The sequence below is a fragment of the Toxotes jaculatrix genome, chromosome 13 (genome assembly GCF_017976425.1).
Source record: "Toxotes jaculatrix isolate fToxJac2 chromosome 13, fToxJac2.pri, whole genome shotgun sequence".
In the NCBI taxonomy this organism is placed as follows: domain Eukaryota; kingdom Metazoa; phylum Chordata; class Actinopteri; family Toxotidae; genus Toxotes; species Toxotes jaculatrix.
The window spans coordinates 4859642-4884350 of record NC_054406.1 but is presented as its reverse complement, the minus strand read 5'-3'; the positions used below and the strand labels follow the sequence as shown (position 1 = coordinate 4884350).

The following is a 24709-nucleotide window of genomic DNA, read 5'->3' as shown; positions in this document are numbered from 1 at the left end:
AAGAAGTTGATGCTTTTCCATTTTGACGCGTGTATCTGCTCATTTCTAATCATTTCTCCGCGCTTAATCAATAACAGTGACACAGGCCAGCGCGGGTGGAGTCAGGTTGTACTCTGAAGTCACCTTCTGCAAAAGTATTTTTACTGGAATCCCAGCATGTGACTCGCCTGGACCTCCTCGTTGGTCGCCAGCCGGTTGTTTGCTGATGTCAAGAAAAAGGAAAAAACCCTACTTCCTTGTACCGGCTCGCAACTCTAAAGGAAGCGTCTCGTCAGCAGAGACGGACTCTGCGCATGAAAACCTAAGCGAAAAGACACGTTTTGGAGCTACTTCTGTGGGTTTTTTTTTTTTTAAAGACTCATCTGACGCACAGGTAAGTTTATCTGCCTTGTTATGCGAAGCTGAAGTTGAGGCGGAAACGGCAGCATCGACAGAATAACAATTCTGCCCTGTGATATACCACAAAACGAGAAACGCGGCAGTTTCACTATTATTTCATAAATTTAGAGAAAAAAGAATGGCACCGGAACCTTTGTTCTGGTCATTTATGTCCCCTCTCAGTTCTCCTTTTGTATTATATGACTTTCTTTTGTCCAATTTCTAAGATAAAATATTAATCAGGCAGTGGCTTGTGTTCTAATATTTCTCCTATTTGCACTAATACTAATAATAAAGTGAGTTGTGGATGAAATCTGCACGTTTTCAGTAGACTGATGTGATGTCTGTAAGACTGTAAGACTTACGCTTGTAGGGGACAGTGATGACAATCCAACAGCAGTAAAACTGTTTAATTTCCAGTTTACAGATCCAGTTTACAGTGAAGCAAAGGTAGAGCACAGGACCGAAACACTTACTTTCAGTCATTTCTCAAGAAAAAATGGCAAAAATCCTCCAATTCCAGTCTCTCAAATGTGAGGATTTGCTGCTTTTCTCAGTTTTGCATCACTTTCACTGAATCTTTCATTAGTCAAACGAAAGAAGACGTCTGACCTTTAGCTATAGAAAGCTGTGATGGGCTGAGATTGAAGAAACTGACAACTATATTCGTTGGTCTGATGGTTGTTTTTGGTTTGTCTTGTAACTTCAGTTTTCCAGAGTTCAGTGTGACTTCTTCAGATTGCTTCACGCATCTGTGAAGAACCCAAAGATTTTCACTTTTCTGTTACAGGAGGCTCAGAAAACAAACAAATATTCTGTGGAAAGTATAACAACTAAATAAATTTACTCAAATGTTGTATTTAAGTACAACTTTAAGGTACTTTATTTGAGAAAACAGTTTAGAAACCTATGATAACATTAACATAATGACATATTAGAGATTGCTATACAGTAAATTAAGCCACTCAACAGTATATGATGAATTCATTAATTTTTTCAGCTGTAAAAGGAACAAAAAGATTTTAGCAAGTGAGTGCAGTATCATAAGAAGCTACACTCTCTTTCAGGACTGCAGGCTGGACACAGAAACAATTACAATGAGTGGAAAATGAATGGGCCGCACCAAGGAAGAAGAGATGAATGCTGATGTTGCTGTTTTTCCATCCATTCACCCGTGGACTAAAATCCCCACCTCAACCTGCCTGAACCTCACAGCCTCTGACACTCCTGCATGGATCTTCCCTTCCCCTCTTCCTGTTCAGAACTCCTCCCGTCCTTCTTGTGAGAAAATGTATACCGGTGAACCTGACCCATCCCTGGACCCCCAGTACTCGGAGGCCCAGATGGACTTCTTCCACAAGCTCGGTTACTCCACGACTCAGGTTAGGGCTGTTCAGCAGAAGTTCGGCCCCAACACGGACACAGATAAGGTTCTGGGGGAGCTGGTGAGGATTTGCCCCACTCGGGAAGCCGTGCAGGGGGTGGTTACCACAATGTCGGTGCTGGTGCCCAGAGGGGACAGCCAGGCTGTGGGCCCCACCCTGCAGCTGCCCGTTACTGTATCATCTCTTCAGAGCAGAGAGGAGAACTGTGAGGATGAAGACGCCCTGAGACCCATCGTTATAGATGGCAGCAACGTGGCCATGAGGTGAGAAACTCACTGAGCTGAAACAATTAAATGATTGCTTTGTTGATTGACAGAAAATGTATAATTTCAGTCATTTTTCAGTCAAAAATGCCCAAAATTTGCCAAATATTTGTGGCTATTTGTCTGATAGGCAACAATGGTACTTATATGGTACTTACGTCGCAACGTAATCCTGCTAACATGCTCACAGCGACAACACTAACATGCTAATGTTTAGCAAATAACTTTTAATTATAAACAAATTTTGATTAAATAATAAAATGAATATAAAAGTGAAAGTCAAAATTTTGCATAAAAAGCACCAAACTGCTGATAGTAGCTGTTTTACTACGGTATCAGTTTTCCTTGTTTTAAAGTATCAATTAAATTTGGGGGCGCAGCAAGTTAAGAGTGCGGCTTTGGACTTTGGACCGGCCTGAGATCAGAGGGTCGTGAGATCGATCCCTCAACCAAGCGCAAAAAAAAAGGGATACGGTGGTGGTGAAGGAGACGCATCTCCCCTGCCTCTGCGACCATGGCTGTGGTGCCCCTGAGCAAGGCACCGATCCACCCCAGCTCCCCGGGCTCCTCACTAGGCATTTGTAGCAAAACTAACATACTTCACAGTACAGTTAACCATTCTGTTAAATACGTAGCTATTTAGCATTTGAGCTAAATGCTAACATAAGCACGGTAACAATAAAAATGCTAGCATGTTGATATTTACCAGGTTCACCACCTTAGTGTAGTGGAATTACCAGTCAACACAGCGTACAGATGAGACTCACAGGAATGTCATTGGTCTTGCTGGTACTTGACAACAACAACAAAAACAAAAACAATTCTACTTTCACAGGCTCTAAACCTAAATGACAGATTGCGATGACACACTGAGAGTTTCTCAGGAGTTACAGTACATATTTGCTGTCGGCTCTGTGTTTGCAATGTGCTTCACCTGAGGGATTAACATCAGTGACTGTCATTTTACTCAGTGGACAATACACTTCTGCAAACACAATTAAAGCGTCCACCAACTGCTGTTTGTAATGTGGTTGGCGGAAAAGGTCAAATGCACTGGATTCATTGAGATAGTTAAAAGAGAAACAGGAACTCTCTTTTAACCAATCAGGGCAAATTATCTGCACCTCTTTGGCTGATATATCACCAGTGATTTAGGGAACTCTGCCTGTGGGTGCGCTCAACCTTTTCCCTCATTCACCTTCTCATACCGAGACATGCACACACAGTTGGAGGAACAGAGGGAGACAGAAAATGGGTGGGAGAGTTAGGGAAAAAAAATACAGTGCATAAACTCTGTGTGTGCAGAGTATACACACCCCGCTGTCCTTTTGCCTCTCCCAGCCAGGCACGCCCGTTCAGGCACGCTGTAAACGAGCTGCTCGAGTATGCAAATCAGAAACATGTACATATATGCGTCTTCTTGTTTCCTTGAATGCTTATAGAGAAAGACATGATTTCAGTGAGAACAGGCCTGGCTGCATTTTACACTGCAGCGCTCTTAAATTCTATCATCTTTCCTTGATCTCTGACTTCACACTTGACACATCTATTGAGCCCCTGAGGCCTCCAAACACAACAGTCATACTTAAACAGAAAAGCTTTTCAAAATAAACATCCGGGGACAGTATCATGTATTAAGATTTGTCACTAATCCTCAGGTTAGATTCTCTGATATCACTGTTTACTGCTGATACTGATATGTGGATACTAAGTGGATGATAATTAAACATTTGCCAAGACAAACAACCAGCTTAGTTCAAACCACAATAAAAAATAGAATCGACAGTTTGTGGGTTACAGCACTGATTTAAAACCTGAGGTTCAGGACAAGAAGAATCTGAAGAGTCAAAAGGTGAATAACCAGAAAGGACAGAGAAACTTTATTTTAAAGTTTAGCATTTATAAACACGTAATAATGTCCTTATAGCTGCTTACAACTACACTATAGTGTGTTTCAAACCGTCACTAGATGCTTGTAGCTGTTACCATTGCATTCTTTTCAAATTGAAATTATGAATTTTTTTCTGATCAAATACTGAAATACAGAGTATTGTTATTATTATTGTTTATGCTTTTTACAAATTATGGCTTTCTCAAATTTTATTACTGTGGGGAAGTCATCAGAGTAGATTCTGTCTTTTAACCTTATCAACAGACATTAGAGCTGAAGCTATCAGTTATTTTATTGGTCTATAAACAGTAAACTAATCACCAACAGTTGTAATAACTGATTAAGTGCTTTCCAATTATTGTCTGAAATTCACTTTCACTTTTCACTTTTTCTGTGAATTGAGTATCTTTGAATTTTGGACAAATCAAAGCGTTTGAAGACGTCGCTTTGGGCTTTGAGGACTTATGGACTTTTTTTTTTTTTTTTTTTTTACAATTTTCCTATACAGTACATGTCAGGTAATTGAGAAAATAATCACCTACAATGATGATAAGAATGATCTATAATGAAAATAGGCGTTCTTTGTATGCTTAGCAGTCACAGTTTCCATGACAAAATCATAAAGCTGAACCTGTTTGAGACACTTGGGCTTGTTCTATTGTGATCCTCTGATTTACATAGCAAATGCAGTGATAGAGAGCATTGATAAGAGCTGTGATATAGTTTGAACATCAAAGAGTGGCATTATAAAGGACTCTTTGAGTCATCGTTGTGAACTGGCCCAGTCAATCTTCCATTCACACACACTTTTTTTTTTATTTTTAATGTGTGAACATTTTCTAGTTTCTAATTTTTCCTGGTTTCCATTTATTCATTCAGCCATGGGAACAAGGAAGTTTTCTCGTGTCTGGGAATCCAGTTGGCTGTGAACTTCTTCCTGGACAGAGGCCACACTGAAGTCACTGTGTTTGTTCCCTCATGGAGGAAGGAGCAGCCCCGGCCAGATGTTCCTATCACAGGTAAGACGTTGGGAATTCACGTTCCTTTTAAAGCTCTGTACTTCCTTCTTCATGTGGGGCTGTCGAACACTGCACTTATTGTTAAATGAAATCAAGGCGTGGTGGGGTTGCTGTCAGCTACTTACTATGCTCATTTTGTGATTTAAAGATTTGCTTCTTTTTTGTCATGTTTGAAATTAGAGCTGAAGCTATTTTTTTTATTTATTTATTGGTTTACTGAGAGAATTTTCATTCAAATACAGGTTTCAGTCTGTCAAATGTGAGAATTTGGTATTTCTCAATCACTGTGATCTAAGTATCGGTTTTTAGACTGGTGGTTGCAGGAATCCCTCACTCATAATGCAATGATATATTATAGCCTGAACAATTAATGGAGAAACTAATGGTCAGAAATAATCAGTAACAAAAATAATTGTTGTTTTCAGCTGCATTCATAGTGGTTTTTGTTTTGACCTATAAATCCAGAGCCCAAATTTAGAAACAGTTGCATTAAAAGAGCAGGACATAATTCGCCCTGATGCAGCTGCTGATTCTCACAGTGGGAGGCATTGCTCTAAATGGGAAATACCCCATGTAGGGTTTTTTTTCCCAAATACTAAGTAAATGAGCTTTGTCTGTAACCTACGTAGCTGTAACTCAAAAGATAAAAATGTAGGTTTTTTCCAATGCTTTGTGAACCCTTTGAAGTCACCATCAGTGATTGTAACAGCCTTCGGTGGCCTACATTTGGAAGTGGCTGCTGACTCTGAACCGCTTGTTTGCTTTATGCAGATGAACAGATGTCCCATGCTGATAAATTGTTTTGTGACAGTATGTACTTTTCAGGCCCTTAGTTAATATTTAACCAGGTTAAATGTGCCTGCTGAGAAAGGAAAAAAAATCGAAAAACTACTGTAGCCTCTGGAAAAATTATAATTAAGGTTGTGTATGAAATGTAATGTGCCTTTATTGATGGCTGTAATCGTAATTTTTGGACACAGCAGGCAACTTCTAAAAGCCTACGGTACCTGCTCTGCACCAAACAGCAGACAGACAACGATGACCTCGTGCGACTTTACATGTGGTTTACAGATCAGCACATTCTGCGAGACCTGGAGAGGAGGAAGATCCTGGTGTTCACACCGTCACGGCGCGTCGCGGGCAAACGGGTGGTCTGCAACGACGACTGCTTCATTGTCAAGCTGGGCTTCGAGTCTGACGGCATCATCGTGTCCAACGACATGTACCGGGACCTTCAGGGAGAGAAGCCGGAGTGGAAGCGCTTCATCGAGGAGAGGCTGCTCATGTACTCCTTCGTTAACAACAAGTGAGTTCCACCTCCTTGGCACAGGGCTTCCCTCGCTGCTTTCATACTTGAACATATAAACAAATGATAAGAGATAAATAATAATTGACTCAGACAGGAAGAAGACATGTGAAACTACTACTAATGTTTGAATTTCACTCTCATGCAGGTTTATGCCTCCTGATGATCCTCTGGGCCGCCATGGACCGACCCTGGAGAACTTCCTGCGGAGGTTTCCAAAGACTCAGAAAAAACCGCCGTGCCCGTATGGTGAGAAGACTTCCATAACACATCACTGGTCCTGTCTGGCATTGTTTTTAAATGAGATATGACACAGATGGCATTGTTTTTATGTTTAATGTTACAGGCGACAGGGTTCTGTCTAAACTACATTTGGGCCGATCTGGCAGTGCTGCACCAGAGTGGTTGCAGACTGGCTGTAAAATGATGTCAAACAGAACGGTGTTAGACTTTTCATTCTTCTTTCAGGAAAGAAATGTACATATGGAATCAAGTGTAAATTCCACCATCCTGAGCGAGCCAAACAGTCCAATCGCTTAGTTGCCGATGAGCTTCGGGAGAACGCTAAGCACCCGCCGACTGCTCAGAAACAACCTTCAGCTTGCTCCAGTCCTGTGCCTGGACAGAGCCTCCTGCTGGTGGAGGATATGGCCAAGAAACTGACTCTGGGACATGAGAGTGGGTCTGTAAAGAAAGATCATAGAAATGAACATGTAGCTCAGGTGAAGACGAGTCACCGTTCCAACAAGAGGGCCACATCTAGAAAGGAGAAGACCGGCCAACACTCGCCATCTGATCGCGGCTCAACGCGTGACGGTGGCTCTCATGAGCAGCTGGACTCTGGTTTAGGTTCTATAGATGGTCCGCCAATGGAGGCTCCCTGGAGTCTATGTGATCACCAGTATGGGGCGACATACAGGAGCTGCCAGCATGCGCACAACAGTACTGTACGACAACAGTACTGCCCTCCAAAAAGTGCACCGTGCAGCTGCTGCTCACATGGTCCTCCCTCTCAGGGTACCGCACCAGCTTTCCAGCACCACAGTCAGCATCAGAGCATCGGGCCAGTCAGCAACCACAGCTCTGATATGATCCCTTATAGTCCGCCCCATTTCCCCAGCTACAGTGCATACCAGGTCAGCATGCTTGCGTACAGTCAGCCGACAGACTTCCAGCACAGCAGAGTCCACAATCACCAGCAGCAGACGTACTGGTCTGATCCGTTCGGGGGTCACCCCCCGGCTGTCCTCAGCCTACCAGGGGAGCACTCAAAGTGGGAGCCGCCTCAGGGTACACAACTGAGTCCCAGCAGGGAGGAGAGAGAGGTCGTCCGGAAGAAGCTTCTCGCTATCTTCAGTGCCCGCTTGGTGGACACGGCCATGGACATGTTTCCTCAGATGATGGATCCACAGATGCTCGTCGCTAAGATCCTCATGCTGCAGAGTCAGAACCGGTCGCTGAGATGAGACGAGCCCAGCCTGAACCCACGTCTTTCAGTGGAAAGACTGCAGAAATTGTGATAACCATGAGTTAGTGTATTTTTGTATTGTGGTATCCACCTTACTGTAAATTTTATTTGAATGCCTTTGTGAACTGGATGAAATAAGAGGCAGTATGTGGTTGATGCAAATTGTATCTTTATTTAAGTGTAAAAAGAAAAGCTGATTTTTATGCCACTTAACTGGGTTGTGTCATATTGGCACTGTGCACCATTTATGTTCTCATAGCCAACTACTGTAAAGGATTGGGCAATAATTAGCCTGTGCCAACCCTTCATAAGGTGTCATGATAAAATAACAATGTTGAGTTATTGTGATTCACAATTAATAAAGCAACGCTTGCGGTGAATAGTAATTCACCTCACAGATTTGAAACTGAAAACTGGATTTATAATGCTTTATATTCCCGGTTTTGATTATTTAATTTCACGTTTTCGTGTTGGTTTTTACAACAGTTTGTATTGCTCAGGATAGTTTAACCAAGGTGTACCTGTGTGTAATTTATAGCTATGTTAATACACGATTACTGATGATTGACTTAACATGCCAAACAATCCCTGCTGGGAAACTGCTTTGTTACAATTGTTCAACTCTCACTTAGAAAAGAGGAAAAAGTATATATTAGTATAAAAATAAAAATAATGATAAAAACTACTATAAAATAGTAACAGTAATAAATATACAATAAGTGAACAGAAAAATGTACAAAGACAAATATGTAAAAAGTAATGTCTGAGATAGAATCACAGTATGAACAAAAGTTCAAAGTACATTAACACTGTTAATTTCACAGGAAATTAGTTTGACAGCAGTTTAACAGCAGAGCACTGATAGAGATTTACAGAAAGAGGAGGAACTGTATATCTGGATGAACAGTGGTGTTCGGTGGGGCTGTTAGTTGATATGAATTTCGCTGTTATGAAATGAAAATAAACATTCAGTTCTGAAGTTAAGACCAATTGAGGACCAATCCTTCATTTTTTGACACTATAAACTTTGTGTGTTTGTCGAGTCTTGTCTGCACAAGTAAATACTTTTCATGGTCTTTGGCACAACACATCTTTGGCACAACTCTTATCTTCACACCTAGAGTCTTATTTAGAAACGCTCTTGCAAAATATTTCCATGCTAGAAGCTTTGTGACTCTGGGCTGCAGCTAACTTATTGGTTTCATTGTAAATCTGTTTCCTGATTATTTGGTTAATTGTTTGGTTTATAAAATTTCAGATAATAGTGAAAAACACTTCGTCACAATTTCCATTTCTGACATTTTCAAATTGCTTTTTGACCACCAATCCAAAAACCAAAGGTGAGAGGAGAATTTTTTTCTTGAAAGATGTCTTAAATGATTAACTGACTGTCAAAATAGTTGCAAATAATTTTTTGCTTGATCAAATAATCGATTCAGTGACAAATTGTTGCAACTATTTTGTGTCATTAAAGCGAATAAATGTCTTCACCTCACTACATCAGGTAATAAGAAGGCACGCCTGCATTTTGCACAAACAAGTTTGTTTGCATGGTTGTGTCAATGATTTCATATACTGTGTGAAGTTTATTCTATGTATTGGTGGAGTATGTGGGGCACACATACACAGATAAGCAGCAACACTGCAAGATAACCATATTGCATTACAAGTAAAAGTCCTTCACTGGAATGCAATGCAGTGAGAAACCAAAGTAGGCTAGGTTGCTCTGATTAAATTAGGTCAAATGGGTTTGCAGTACAGGATTAGATAATGATCTGTTGGTGTGTACATATCAGGAAACATCATATGCAGAGGAGAAAGAAATTTCCCTTTAAATCATTTACTGACAGCTGACAAAAAAGCTTCTCATACGTTTTTTTATTGGTTTAATGGGTTTAATGGTTATTTTCTTTCAACATGAAACTAACGTCCGTCTGCAGTGTCTGGCATGAGGCAGGTGTTGAATTTAATGAGCAGTGCAGTCTGTTGCTTCACATATTGTTACACAACAAACTCAATGAGCAAATACAGGCAATGAGGTGCTGGAGGGGAAAACACCTCTGACAACGGGTTCAAAGATTTATGACTCATTCACGGAAACAGTTTTCCAACAATGTGCTCTTACTGTGTGTGTGTTACTTTTGTGCTTTCCCTGGTTACGCGGCAATTTGAGATTGAATAAATACAGCACATATTAACGTGCGCTCAAATGCATATGAAATTACCAACACTTTAGTCAAAATGTGCGACAAGGGAATGTTCTCGTCCGATTTCAGCACACAATGTGAGATGGAATAAAACTTTACTGGTCATCCTGTGTATGATGAGCCTTTAAAAACCTAACACTAACCCTAACCCATGAAAAGATCAACACCTCTCTCATGAAGCTACAGCTGACATATGGTCAAACTTGACTAAGCAACAAACTAAGCTAAACAACGGGAACAGCTTGCCTGGTTATGGCCAAAGTAAAAACAAGAGTTTGCTGTTTTTCAGGCTGTTGCTTCACAACCGCTCTCAACAAAGAAGCTTTCTGGTACACAGTCCCAGGTAAAACAATGAGTCGTTGTTTTCATGCTTTCATCTGATTAAATAAACAAGTTACAACTAATCAGTGAGCTTCAGTGGTGCTGCCAGGTGATTTTTTTTTTAAACTTTGGACAGAATCAAGCTAGCTGCTGTGCCTGGTTCCCGTCTTTATGCCAAGCTAAGCTAAGCTAACCAGTTTAATGAGCAGTCACTTTAGTGATATCAATCTTCTCATCCAGCTCTTACTAAGAAAGCTAATAAACATATTTTCCAACATGCCAAGATTCAACTAATAAGGACGGTAAGTCTCCCGTGAATCAGTGTGCGTCTTACATTTCATCTTTCCCTTCCAAATGTTCTTTGAAAGCGTCCCTACAGGCACCCATACTAAGTCTTAAAAAACATCTATACATGTGGAGACAAGTATGTGCTGCAATTTCAGCATCATGAAAAAAAAAACATACACAGAAAACAGTGTTTTCTCAGAAATTAACTAGGTGCAGTTCTTGGGAAAAAAAAAGAGCACCGACACCAAACCTGCACTTTACTGCATCAGATAGGCACTTGTTGGAATCAGGTCTGCTCTGTTTTGTTTGTTTGTTTTTTTTTCTTTTTTTTTACATTTGGAGGAAGTGGAAACAAGCTGCAAACACAACATACAGACACATTTTAAGTTGATATGGTGAACAGATGCCTATTTACACATCCAACAGAGCAGAGTTCAGTTGTGTTGATGTCCACCTGAAGAATGTATGTCCAATGTTCCCTCTCTTTTTGTTCTGCTTTTGGTCTCAACCAACTCCTGCTTAAACTAAAGCTGAATCTGCTGAATCTATTGTTTGCAGATTCACGTGTTCTATAAAGATTGATTATAGTTATTTTAAACTTTGAAATGAATAATCCAAAACCTGAGAATAATAATTTAGAAGGTGAAAAACCCTTGTGTGAAACATGCTAAAAGATTCCCCGGGGCTTTCAGTAACATGAGAGGGACTCGTATACCTTGACACTGTTCACCTCACACATGTTTAAAATGCCATCCTTAAGCATGACTCATTCTGTCCTATCATAACATGCAAATACCGTGGCTGGTTTATATGAGAGGATTCCCTCCACTGCAAGTGTGAGCAAGTCAAGACATGACATGACTTGCTGTTTGGACAGACAGAGAGGATGACAGGTGTAGACGGAGCTGCCTGCACTGTGTTCACATTTTCTGATACATCATGTCACACCCTTGAGTGGATTACAGGCCTCCTCCCTTCCTCTAACACCTCAGCAGTTTTATTGTCTTGGAAAGTGAGTGTACAGTGGAAAACGTGACATCCATGACCTGCTTTCTGCTACCACTGAAATACATGTAACTCAAACATTTGATAATGACTCCTCCTGCTGGATTAACGAAGAAATGCAATATTGCTTTCATGCATGGTGGATTAAGTTACAGAAAAGAAATTAAATGTCAAGTCCGGACAGGTTGGATTTTATTTATATAACCAAAAATCACAAATATCCCTCAAGGGGCTTTACAATACCCTCCCCATAAATTGTTTTATGGGGGAAAAATGGAAGAAATGTGGGTGTTTCAATATAACAAAATATAAAGATGACTAAACGTAAAGATTGACTCATTTTGTAAAACTCAAATAGAATGATTACTACTTGGTTTTTACTGCAGTTACTCTGCTTTGTTAGTGTCTCGTTGCTTTGGGGAACTTGTTTCTTTTTCTGAAGACATTGTGTTTTTCTTAGTTCATTCTAACAACAGCCTTTTTGTCTGTTAGGGAAAAGCACCACGGCTGTAAATTAAAAAAAAAACCAAACAGCATTCTGAACTTCAGACTATTTCTTAACTGACGTGAAATGTGTTGTATGTGCCCCAGAACCAGTTCTGTAGCAGAGAAGCGCCCAATTTCAAATCAACTACATTACCCAGAAGTCAGCTGCACCCCGCGCAGTCGCAGCTCGAGTCTGTTTCATGACGCTGACTTTGTTGTCTTAACCCAGTTACTGTACTGCTCTGTGTCGCCAGCGAAGGCTAACAAATATATGTTGCAGTGATGTAGCACGCAGAAGAGGGACTTTACCCCGCGGTGACCGGCTATCGTCAGCTAATGTTACAGTCCTCGTCGGGCTTGAGGACCGTTTGTGAAACTACTGCGGCCCCGTTCAGCAACCTGCTAGCTAGCTAGCCACACGCTGGCGTGAGTTCGCGATGTGCTGCTGTTTGTTTCTCTCTCTCTCTCTCGTCTCGGCTAGCTAAGTAACCCAGCTGGATAACCCAGGCGGATAACATTTTTTTCTGTGTGGGTGTGTGGTGTGGAGCAGAAAAATACACCGCCACCCCTGTGTTTAATGCTGTTGCTGCTGTCAAGAGTCGAGCTAAGATGTGGCAAAGTGTCGGGCTCACGCTGCTGGTCATTGTGGCCACACTTATCTGTGCGCTGCTCTTCATGCTGTTTGGTGAGTTTAAAGACAATAACCTTCGCAAATGAGTCACATAATCTGTTCTGTGACAGATTTAACTCATGGGATTGATGTTACAGTAAGGCCGCAGCCACAACAGCTGCTAGCTAATAAAAGGCTGCGGTAACAGAAAATTAAATAAAGGTTGACTCTCAGAAGGGAATAATTGTCCAGCTATCCCCCAAAAATGTCGAACTATTCCTTTAATCTTGTCTTAAGCCAGGTTGGAATGTCTTTGACTGACAAGTTTAGATTTCAGTAAGGAGTTTCTATTTTTATCATGTGAGGAGGAGGAGGAGCCAGATCATGGCTGCTCCTTTACCACTCTTTCCCTCCTTCCCTTTACAAACTGATATGATCTTCAGACACTGGGGAAGGAATGAACTGGTTTCTGTGTTAGTCCACAGAAACTGCCCTTTTGTAAGTCTCCGTCCAGCCTGAGACATACAAGTCAGAAGGTTTGTGGTTCTGTGGAAACGTTTCAGGCACTGAAAGTAAAGTGAGAACTGCTTTTGAAAACTATGGCTTGAATAGTTTTTATTAATCAGTTAACTTCACTGAAGATGGTTCTTTATGACCCAGACGCCGAATTTCTGTATCTATCTAATGTTTTGTTGAAAACTATGAACGCAGTATTTTGTATTAAAATAGGGAAGAAAGATCAATATTGACAAATATTGCATGTAATTGAATTTTTCCGCTCTGCTCTGATGTTTTACAGAAAAAGCCATAGAGCAGTGGACAGAATATACACTGCTCAAAAAAATAAAGGGAACACTTAAACAATGTAACTCCAAGTCAGTCACACTTCTGTGAAATCAACCTGTCCAGTTAGGAAGCAACACTGATTGTGAATCAATTTGCCTGCTGTTATGCAAATGGAACAGACAACAGGTGGAGATGAGGGGTAATTAGCAAGACAACCCCTATAAAGGAGTGGTTCTCTATTCTCATCCGTTCTGGCTGATGTTTTTGGGTACTTTTGCATTTCGCCAGTGCTCTCATCCCCAGAGGTAGCATGAGGCGGTGTCTATGACCCACAGAAGTTGCTCAGGTAGTGCAGCTCATCCAGGATGGCACATCAATGCGAGCTGTGGCAAGAAGGTTTGCTGTGTCTGTCAGCACAGTGTCCAGAGCATGGAGGAGATACCAGGAGACAGGCCAGTACACCAGGAGATGTGGAGGGGGCCGTAGGAGGGCAACAACCCAGCAGCAGGACCGCTGCCTCCTCCTTTGTGCAAGGAGGAACAGGAGGAGCACTGCCAGAGCCCTGCAAAATGACCTCCAGCAGGCCACTAATTTGCATGTTTCTGCTCAAACTGTCAGAAACAGACTCCATGAGGGTATGAGGGCCCGACTTCCACAAGTGGGGCTTGTGCTTACAGCCCAACACCGAGCAGGGCGATTGGCATTTGCCAGAGAACACCAAGATGGGCAGATTCACCAGTCTGGAGATTCACCAGTGGAGAATGTTCTGCTGCCTGCAACATCCTCCAGCATGACCAGTGTGGCGGTGGGTCAGTAATGGTGTGGGGATGCATTTCTCGATGTGCTAGCCAGAGGTACCCTGACTACCATTAGGTAACGGGATGAGATCCTCAGACCCATCGTGAGACCATATGCTGGTGCAGTGGTCCCTGGGTTCCTCCTGATACACGACAGTGCTAGGCCTCATGTGGCTGAAGTGTGTCGGCAGTTTCTGCATGATGAAGGCCTTGATGCTATGGACTGGCCTGCCCGTTCCCCAGACCTGAATCCAATCGAGCGCATCTGGGACATCATGTTTCGTTCCATCCACCAACACCACGTTGCACCACAGACTGTCCAGGAGTTGACTGATGCTTTAATCCAGGTCTGGGAGGAGATCCCTCAGGAGAACATCCGCCACCTCATCAGGAGCATGCCCAGGCGTTGTAGGGAGGTCATACAGGCTCGTGGAGGCCACACACACTACTGAGCTCATTTTGACCTGTCTTGAGGAATTTCCACTCAAGTTGAATCAGCCTGTAATGTAATTTTCCACTTTTGAGTATGATTGTTCCCTGTGTTCCCTTTATTTTTTTTTTGAGCAGTGTATTTTCATCCTAAAGGTGAAAAGAGTCTGGAAGTACCTTAAAAACTGTGTTTTTAAATGGCCTTGGTGGGCATTTATTTGATTATAAGAGAAATGGATTCTTAGCTCTGTGGGTTGAATGTGATCCTGATAAATGAGAGGGACAAAGACGCACTAGTCCTCTCCAGAGTCAGGAGTGAGCACCACTGGGTTTAAGAGCCTTTATTGTTTATCTGTAAACAGTTTTCCCTTCTCTCCGGCCTCAGGTTGGTATGTAGTCTGGCAGCTCTTCCTGTCGAAGTTCAAGTTCCTGCGTGAACTTGTCGGGGACGCTGGCACTCCGCAGGCTGAAACTCAACCGTCCGAAGCCAAGAATGAACGTACAGCTAGCGCCCCAGCTCGAAATCGGCCCAGGACTGCACGCCAAAGACTTGCCTCTCCAGAAGGCACTTCATAGATCATCCACTCAGCCACTGTGCTTCTTCACATGAAACCTGTCACACCATGACTGCTCGTCAGCCCTCTACAAGCGTCAAGTGTTATCATCACAGACACTTCCCACTGTGGACACTCAGTAGTCAGCCCTCCCTCTCACCAGGACACTTTAAACTGACCAGGCAGATCTCCTGGTTTCAAAGGGAAAAGCCATTAACGTACATTGCTGTCCATTTCTTTATGTCTTCTGTTCATATGTTTAATTATGTACAGACATATGTACTGTGCAGTAAGTCTGGGGCTCCACTCACGGTCCTCCAGTTATCCTGCAATAGTGAAGGCCAGCTTCCATGAGCGGCCGAGCTGCTTCCTGCCACCTCCGTGGAGTATAAAGATGCTCCGACACACTAAGAGACGCGTTAATTCTCTTATGTACATGTTGTAATCGTGTATTTTTAGCAGAAATCGGCAGATAACTGTTAACAGTGAGCACGTCTGCGTCTTTTCACCAAGAACAACTGAAGACAAAGTCACAACTGAAACGATTTGTACAACTGACAACTTTATTTTCTTTCAAACCTAACAAAGTGCAATGAAAGGAATGTTCATGCTGTCATTTTGTTGTTTCTTGCACAGTGTATTACTCTACGTATTATGGACTACAGTGTGTGAGGTGGAAAGTGTTTCGCCTAGTAGATAACGCCCAAAGCCTCCAATGAAGATGACAGATGACAGGGCTTCATTCCAGCTGTGTAAAATGTGACCTTTTTTCTTGCAACTTCTCCTTCACCCTTTTTTATAGATTTATACTTGAAGAGTCAGGGGACAGTTTCAAGGAAATGACCGTCGTTGGTGTTCAGAAGCAGCTGCACACACAGTCAGCGACTAACCGAGGCTCCCCGTTCCCTGTGCCTCTGTCTGTACCAGTGCCTGTCTAGATGGCATCCACTGTTTGTTACCCGGCCTCCTTTTGTATAGCCAACAGTAGCTTCATGTCCATTACAGGGCAAATCAAAGCTGACCAGGGCCTAGTCAATATTTATGTAAAACAGTTTCCCTCCAGGTACAATTCATCTAACTCTTGCACCTTTTTATCAGCAATGATTTTTTTTTTCCCCTCGGAGGAGCAGTAGCTTCAAATAAATAATGCCATGAAAACACTGAGCCCTGTCCTGTTTTTGAGGAAGTGTCATTCTGCTGGACATGTGATTGATCACTTGAAGTCTTTCTTCATCACTTAGCTATTGTTATAATTTCAGCTTTTCCTTCTCATACAGGTGTGTTCAAGCCTTCGCCGTTACCTGAGGTGGAGATGTTGTCATGCATGTGAAAAATAATGTTTTGTTGTTTGTTCCTGCAGATGAATTCCTGCTGGGTTTTATCTTCAACAACAGCCTCATAAACAGAAGTGAAACTCTGCATGTTCTTGTACTTCACAGGTTTCAGCTTCCTGACGTCGTTCTGCAGTTTGAACACAAGGTGGCAGCATCACACGCCAGTAATAAAAAACAACATCCAAAAAACTAGATGCTTCTCTGAGCAGAGTAATGCATGTTTAATCACTTTGGCCAACAGTGAGTTGTAACTCCAACTAGTTGTAATTATTTAACGCTCATCTAGCTAAAATGTTAAAATTTATTAATTTGGATTAATTTAATAATCATTTTAATATTATAAGAACATTTTGCTGCTGAAACTTATACTCAAGTGAAATCATGTATGCAGGTCTTATGCTTGATGGAGTACAACATCAATACTTCCTCCACCTCTAGTGAGTGTAAAGTCATGTACTATCTTTTGATTAAAGATGAATTACATGACTCATTTGAAAAAAAAAAAAAAAAAAAAAAAAGCACACTAGGGATTTGAGGGAGGACAAAGCAGCCTGTGTTGGTGTTTGTTAATGCGATTCAGAGATCTGTAGAACAAAACCAGACAGCTATAAAAGAAAAATACTTGTTTTATTTTGCGTTTGATCAGAGTTTGTTTTGTTTTTTAACTCAGGAACAAACAGTGCAGCTGTTTTGTTTTTGAGTGGAATTCAGATGCTAAAATTTACCAAAATAAAATACTAAAAATAAAACAAACACTAACACAAAAACACATGCCCTGACTCCAGTGAAATCCCTCTGCTAACCTCTCTGTGCCCATTTAGACTGTGCTGGCTGATTTCAAACTGCAGCCATAAATTACTGTCCCAGACCTCAATGCAGTGAATTAATCTACTGTATGTATAATCTATACTGAGCCTGTCTAACTGTAAAAGACCATTTTAGTCTCTGACAATGCTTAATCCATTTCAGCTCCAAGGGTCATTAGCTTATTCTTTAACTGCTCCTACTTAATGCACTGGAAGGAGACAATGATTGTGACTGCAAACATGCAGCAGCACGAGATCGAAAATGCTAACAATGGAGCTACAAATGAGCCCTTCTGTTTTCATAAAGATTATACTGTATTATTTCATATTGGAGAGTAAAGTGAAAGGTTGAATGTACTGCTGACTTTTTTTTTTAAGTTCAGATGTATTGAATTTCCCCAGAGCTTGTGCTTTTTAGACCCTTTTGTGTGTCAGTCAGCTCTTTTGAAACTAAAATTCGCATTTCATACACGACTGTGACATAAATTTTTCCTCTATCTGCAGTTATGACTTTTTATGTTTGCTGTTTGAGAACCAAAGAAAGCACCAAGGACACAGGGGTAAAAAACTAGCTAAATACAGATCCTTGTCTCTCTGCAGACATTTTGTGTTATTTTTGGTCATTTTATGTCTATTTGTAGTTGTTTTTACGTCTTTTTCTTGTCCATTTTTTTGTCTCTGTGGTCGTTATGTGTCTCTTTGTACTCGTTTTGTGTCCCTTTGCAGTTGTTTTGTGCTCTTTTGTGGTTATCATGTGTCCCTTTTTGGTTGTTTGCGTCTCTGCGTTAGTTTTTTATGCCTTTTTGGTCCTTTTTCCATCGCTTTTTGGTAATTTTTCCGTCTCTTTATTGTCATTTTGCATCTCTTTGTGGTCGTTTTTTGTCTTTTAACTGAGCTTTATGACTTAAAAAAAAGAAATGTTAACAGTCACCTCTTACAGAAGCTGTGACCCAGGAGGCCCCTGCCCTCTTGGGCCCCAGGACCTGTGCCCTGTTGTCCCGTTTGGTAACTCATTCATTTTTCTACACTGTGGCTTTGCTACTTTCACATACATGAAAGATCGGCGTACTTTACAGACCACCGCAAGAACACAATCAAATGTAATTAAATGTAAATAAGAAATAGATCTGTGTTATTTTGAGCGCAGTAATTGAAACATTTCACTGTGGTATGACTCACATGTTGAGAATCCGCTCGTCCAGAATATCCTGCATCCATCTTTCACTGGGAACAGATGCATAAAATTAAGAAACCACCCTCACAGTAAATTGACTACGAGACAAACCTTAGCTCAAAGTTTTATTCATACTAATGATGCCACCTCTCCCTCAGATCTGGCTGACTACACTTCTGCCTGCAGCTGCACGGGGGCCTTTTTCAGAAAAGGAGGCCCCGCTGAGCTACGAAGCTGTAATTTCAGAGCCTGCAAATACTTTACAGGAAATGATTGTGGTAAGCCAAGGAAATGACATAGATTCTCCAGTGCTCCTCTAACTCTCTGTCTCTATATGTATACAGCGAGAGCCTAGCTTTGCTCTCTGTTGCTGGCTGTAGGTATGGCACATTATCTCTCTGATGACCTTTCACTGTGTTTGTTCACTCGACTGACAGGTGAGCAGCTGACTTTTTGATTGCTGTTGCTCTCGTGTATCACCGCAAATTTCCATCTCAGCAGTCCAACACCTGTTTGCTGTTTCTCGCCTCGACTAGACAGTATCTCATCGGGGAGCGTGGAGACAACTGCTCCGGGGGACTGAACAAAACGCAGCCTCAGCTCTCTTGTCTCTGCAGCACCTTGCGTAGCTGTGGAATTGTGGTAAACCAAAGACAGTCATTAATGAGATGTTTGGCTCGGTGCACCCAGTGACAGATATACACTGAAGAGTCCAGTACTGTGTGTCCTGCCCAGAGTGGATGTGTTACAGCTGCCAGGACTAAAATAACTCATTGATTCACCAATGTCTCCCCAGGTCTCAAGCATTAACATCAGCCAAAAGCCATTCTTCTCACTAGTTTAGAGCCATAAAATGTCCTGAGATGCCTTTATTATTACCCTACAAAAGCAAAACAGCGGCTAAACAAGGAGAAATGAAAGCTAGCTATTGAGATGGCGATGGATAGCTTTAGCCAAAGATAAAACAAAATGTACTCACTGTTTTTTCCCAAGCTCTTATGCATAATTGAAAAGTATAAATTTAGAAGAAAGATATCTTGGGTTATTCAGTTATTCCACAAAACTAAAGGAGGTTTAAATCCAGTCAGAAAAAAACCCCCAAAAAACTCCTAAACTCCTGCTAACGGTAACTAGCTAACAGAGCTGTCCTTGCAGCTTTTGACTCTATGAAATTCATTTGGTTTGGTATCCTTTTAAATCACACATTTGAATATATTAAATTATAAATTTAATATATTCAAGTGAGTGGTCATTTTGCATCTCTTTGTAGTTGTTTGCATTCCTTTGTGGTAACTTTCTGTGTCTTTGAGGTCGTTATGTGTTTCTTTGTACTCGTTTTGTGTAGTTTTGTGGCGCTTTATGATCTAAAGATATAGATCACCTTTTTTACCCATTCTGATGCTCGGTTTGAACTTTGGCAGGTCGTCTTCACCATGTCTACATGTCTAAATGCATCGAGTGGTTGGCTGATTAGATATTTGTGTTAACGAGCAGTTGAACAGGTGTGCCTAATAACATGGCCGGTGAGTGTAGTTTGCAATCCAGCCTGAAAACCTTAAACCCCTTTTTCTCTCAGCTGCCGTGCTTCTGCTCTCTGCCTTTGTAGAGCAGATTAACGGAGAATATGTCTAAGACAGACTTTTAAGGTGGATCTGACATCTCCTGATTTACCGTGTCTGCCTGCGAAATGGGAACCCTTTTTAAAAGTCTTTCCATTCCAAATTCCTTTCTGTCTCATTTCCCCGGAGAGCACTGAGAGGAATGCAGTGAATAATAAAAACACTTAGATTGCTTGTAAGTGCCAGCTTGTGTGAACTCATAGGACTTTTAATGAGATTTTCTGATTGGGAGCTGATGGGGGGGCGGACGTCTCACTGTGGTCATGGGCATCTCTTCTTCAGGCAGTCCCATCTATCTATCTATAGAGCAGCTTCTCCACAGGGAGAAACTATAATTCACTCAGATCGTAATGAAAGGGAGGAAAGAGGGGCAGGTGAAGATGAGGAAAGAAGAGAAGAAAACACAATGGTTGTTTTTAGTTGTATCCTACAGCCGGTTGCTGTAGTTGTGCACACCCAAAACCTCTGACTTACTGTTGCCAAGAGGCCGTCGCAGAAGACGCCCAGTCATCCTATAGATTTTATCTATTCACTACACTTTCAACCAGAGAAAATGTGTTGCAGCTGATAGGGTCGCTCTGAAAAACATGTTTCTCACGGTCCAGGGAACATGTGTTGCAGCGTCTCGTCCTTTACTTGCCCCTCATTATTCTCTGTGTGTCATATCTAATGTTCTGTGAGCAAAGTGAAGAATTATTTGGCACGGCCATCTTCTCCAGCCGCTCTGTCCTGCTTAATGTGAAATCCTTTCAGCCCCATCTTTAACTGAGCCCCTTTTAAGATTAGAGGGTACAAATGACTCTGATCAGATATGACTTGAAATAAAAAAAAACATCCTGCAGGGGTCCACGAGGAGGTGATTGGGTTAGACAGGACTTTGGGACTACAGTGACAATGATATTTTATTTGCAAATGCATCTCTTTACTAACTGCCAAGTCATGCTTTGGCTAAATTAGCTCTTCTTGCAAATTATGCTTCCTGCCAATGAAATGGTGCTGTTGGTCCCACTATCTTAAACTGCTACTGAACTACACATTGTTTATGTGCGTGTGAATGTTCATTCTTTACATTCTTTACTTTACAAACAGCAGTTTGGGGCGTTGAAACCCAAAATAATATACAATGAAAAAATAAATAAAAATTCAGTCCCCGAGTTCTATTTCTGCTCTAATTTGAGACCCTGCCACTCGCACCTGTGTGCCATTCCCGTCAGCAGAAGCACCTGACCTGCTCCTCCTCCCCACTCACCTGCTCACCTGTTCCACATTCCCTCATTAGCTCCCTAGTTTATATATACTGGTCCATTTGTACTTGCTCTCTGCCAGATTGCTTTTGTGCCATGTGCTTTCCAGTGCTCTGTTCTTTGCCTTCCTGTTTTGATCCAGATTGTGTTTTTGACCTTGCCTGTTTTTTTTTTTTTTGCCTCTAAAGACTCTTTACTTTTACATCTGTCTCCTGAGTCATGCTCTTTGTCCCTTTTCTTAGAACTGTGACACATGCAGCTACTGCAGTGACTCAAGCAGTGAACTGATTTTTTTTTCTATTAGTAAAATTTCTTTTTGAAGCCCAGTAAAATGAGTTGCAGTAGTCTGCTGCAATAAATGCTTGTAATAAAAGCTTGTATCTGCATTTCATCTGATTAAAAGTTCAGCTAAAAGTTGTATAATTTTGGCAATGTTCCAAAGATGCAGAAATGTTACTGTGCCCTTATTAAAATTAACTTTTACTCATCCAAATCTTTACATTGGTGAAAGAAAGTATTAAGAACTGGGGTTATTGGGGTGATTAAAATGTTGCCCAGAAGGAACGTATACAAAGAAAACAGATTAGGATCTAATACGTCCCTAAAGAACACCACATTCAGCATCAACCTAAACTGACAAATTTTCCTCCTGACAAGTCTGAGTCAAACCAGTTGAACACCACATTGGGGACACAAACCCATTTCTCGAGTCGATGGGTTAATTTGATCAAATGTATGAAACTCAGCACTCAAATCTAACAGAATGAAGAAAACCACGTTGTTTGAATCAGCTGAAATTCTCAGGCGCTAGTCGGGTTACTAAAGATTGGAACTTTAGTAAAATATTACTCACGTTTGAAATTGGCCTGAAATTATCAGGTCACCAATGTCCAAATCTGGCATCTTAGCATATTAGGGAACTCTGGGGAAACACCTCACTGCTCCTGAACATAGCCCTTGCCTTGTGGCTTCCTCTTGCTCTTGCCATGTGCTGTGGTTGCAGGTCTCCTCATTGCACAGGTATATAGCCTGACTCTTTGTTTGCTTTAGGAAGAAGCTACATTGTGATGGGATCACTAACAGTGGGCACTGTTTTAGCTTCTTTACCAGGGTATTCCAGTGAGGCTTCCTGGTTGTAACCCTTTTCATATCACAGTCATTCCCACCTGTTGTTGTATTTGTTGTTTGTTTTTTTGTTTTTTTTTAAAGCTGTTTGACGTGTTTAAACTTCTTGTAACCATTTTAAAATACTGTTGAGACTCCCCACCACCACCCCAAACAGTCATTAGCATAGCCTACAGTCCCATTCACCAGCCTCAGGCCACTGAGGTTTGCTTTTTTTTGATTGTTTCTCTTGAATATTTGAAGTACATTATTATGGGTTAGGGTAAGGGGCTGTCTGTGTGCCTTGTTTTGTTTGAATGTGGATTTCAAGTAATTGGTATTTGGCAGTAGCTGCTTCCTAGTTCTACTTATTTCCTGGGGCGTAATTCCCCAGGTGGAATAGTTGGTTTCTTTTCTAATGCGCCCATTTAAAAACAAAATAGCTCACTCTCATCTGCCTGAACCACTCCACATTCAGGAGAGATTTTATCATGGATGTTTTAAAAGCAGTAGGGAAAATACCTATGGGTGTTAATTATTCTTGTTTCCTGGGAGAGGAACTGGAACCTGGAGTTTGGTTGAAATGGGGTCTAGTGCACACAATTGTCTTACTACTGTATGCCACTGTAGGTGGAGGCTCACTGACCAGGAGATCCATTTATAAATCTTTTCTTTGAAAATGATGCAGATATCTGCCATTGAAGGAATGAGGCCTGATCACGTAAATAAGAGCTAAAATGTGCATGTGTCCTACGACACAGGGGAACAATATATCTTAAAGTTATGATTACTTTTGTTTGTATGTTTAGCTTGATAAAGATTAGCTAGGCTTCTTTTAAAAGTCCAAATTCAAAACATTCACTAAAATGTCCACTTAATACTGCTGACACTAATTCAGATAGGAGGTGTTGTTCTTGAATGTATTGCACATAATTTTTCACCTCCAATATATTGGGGTGGCATCAGAAATATCAGACACGTCTCAACTTAGGAAACAAAAACCATCTGCATGACTAGACACCACTAGAAACAAGTGAGAAGATGTTTTCAGAGTTGGGGTAAAATGCCCCCTTAAAATGACTTTACTGTTACCAAACCATTCAGCTCTCTGGGGAATTTCCTCTTTTACTATAACAAAGCTGCTTTGTCAGAGAAATGAAAAGACAAGTCACATGTTTAAGGACAATCCTTTACTTTGTGGAGATCTCCACACACATCAACATTAACGTGATTTACAAGGAGATTTACTGCCACACCCATCAGTAACACACAACAGCATTTTACAGGTGAAGATGAAAAAAAAAAAACAGGCCAATCTCATAAGGTGCTTTGTAATATGCAACGGGAATGTTATGAAAAATGTCCACATAATCCTAAAGAGACACCAATACTGCATCTACATATACGTTCATACCATAATATAAAACAATCTACACAAAAATAGAGCAAATATTTACAGAACATAGACTATTTACAACATCCAAAACAGGCTTAAAAGATGAGCAATATTTATATATATATATATATGTACTGTAAATATATATATTTGTGCTAGATTAATGTACACATGGAGTCTGTGGTGAAAAGTATGGGAGCAACATGGTTGAAAATCACGACTTAGCCATTTGCAGCAACTGTTCTTTGAACTGCTGTGAGTGGTGTGAGAGATCAGTGACTCTGTCCACCATCTCCTGGATGGCAGCTGTGTTTGGGTAGTTCAGGGCGGCCGTTTTGGTCGCAGCCACCACCGTCTTTAACAAGTCACACAGCACATTACTGGAGTTCATCACCCTGTTTGCTACCTCAGGGGCAGAGGCCTGCCTGGACAGGGTGTCTCCAATGAAGACCAGTTTGTGGGCGCTGAGGATGACGAATTTGCTGTGCGCCACGAAGATGCGTGGGGGCTGCCCGGCGCTGACGCAGCAGAAGAAAGCGTCGACGGCGCTGAGGAGCGTGACAAAGTGCTGCTCGCACTGCTCGGAGTAGAAGCCAAGCAGCTGGCGGTCCCGAGCGCACACGTGAGTGGAGGAGGACAGGGTGGAGGAAGAGTCCGAGGGGGGGGCAGAGTGTTGGTGTGGCGTCCACTGTGTGATGTCGTTCTCCACGGGTTTGATCACTTCCTGCTCCAGCTTCTTGAACTGATTGATCTGTGAAGGGAGACAGTGTTATTATTACGAATACGAATACAAATCCTAGCAGCTCCTTCATCAGTATAGCAACCTTTGTGACTGTAAA

The 24709-nt window shown here is 41.5% G+C and overlaps 3 protein-coding genes across 7 annotated transcripts in view; 2 read left to right on the top strand and 1 right to left on the bottom strand.

Annotated features, from left to right (window-relative positions):
- Window positions 1-244: 244 nt before the first annotated feature.
- si:dkey-206d17.12 (uncharacterized protein LOC563108 homolog) lies at window positions 245-8690 on the top strand. Its single transcript, XM_041054107.1, has 6 exons — window positions 245-373; window positions 1446-2026; window positions 4797-4936; window positions 6008-6242; window positions 6391-6491; window positions 6711-8690. The coding sequence occupies exons 2-6, from the start codon at window positions 1491-1493 to the stop codon at window positions 7706-7708; spliced, it is 2010 nt and encodes a 669-aa protein (XP_040910041.1). The 5' UTR covers window positions 245-373; window positions 1446-1490; the 3' UTR covers window positions 7709-8690.
- Window positions 8691-12207: 3517 nt separating this feature from the next.
- smim13 (small integral membrane protein 13) lies at window positions 12208-16354 on the top strand. Its single transcript, XM_041054041.1, has 2 exons — window positions 12208-12702; window positions 15025-16354. The coding sequence occupies exons 1-2, from the start codon at window positions 12627-12629 to the stop codon at window positions 15213-15215; spliced, it is 267 nt and encodes an 88-aa protein (XP_040909975.1). The 5' UTR covers window positions 12208-12626; the 3' UTR covers window positions 15216-16354.
- Window positions 16355-23655: 7301 nt separating this feature from the next.
- The window catches only part of nedd9 (neural precursor cell expressed, developmentally down-regulated 9), a 29199-nt gene continuing 28145 nt past the window's right edge, over window positions 23656-24709 (bottom strand). For all 5 annotated transcript variants that reach the window (XM_041053634.1, XM_041053630.1, XM_041053633.1 and 2 more), the window contains exon 7: window positions 23656-24621. In XM_041053634.1, the coding sequence (XP_040909568.1) occupies window positions 24085-24621 (537 nt within the window). In that variant the 3' untranslated portion in view covers window positions 23656-24084. The remainder of the gene's footprint in view (window positions 24622-24709) is intronic.

Excerpts from the sequence above, each read along its gene's own strand:
- si:dkey-206d17.12 (XM_041054107.1), top strand. The coding sequence starts at position 1,491 with ATGGGCCGCACCAAGGAAGAAGAGATGAATGCTGATGTTGCTGTTTTT. Across the intron at positions 2,027-4,796 it reads GGCAGCAACGTGGCCATGAG|CCATGGGAACAAGGAAGTTT; the intron begins GTGAGAAACTCA and ends TTATTCATTCAG. Across the intron at positions 6,243-6,390 it reads TACTCCTTCGTTAACAACAA|GTTTATGCCTCCTGATGATC; the intron begins GTGAGTTCCACC and ends ACTCTCATGCAG.
- smim13 (XM_041054041.1), top strand. The coding sequence starts at position 12,627 with ATGTGGCAAAGTGTCGGGCTCACGCTGCTGGTCATTGTGGCCACACTT. Across the intron at positions 12,703-15,024 it reads GCTGCTCTTCATGCTGTTTG|GTTGGTATGTAGTCTGGCAG; the intron begins GTGAGTTTAAAG and ends CTCCGGCCTCAG.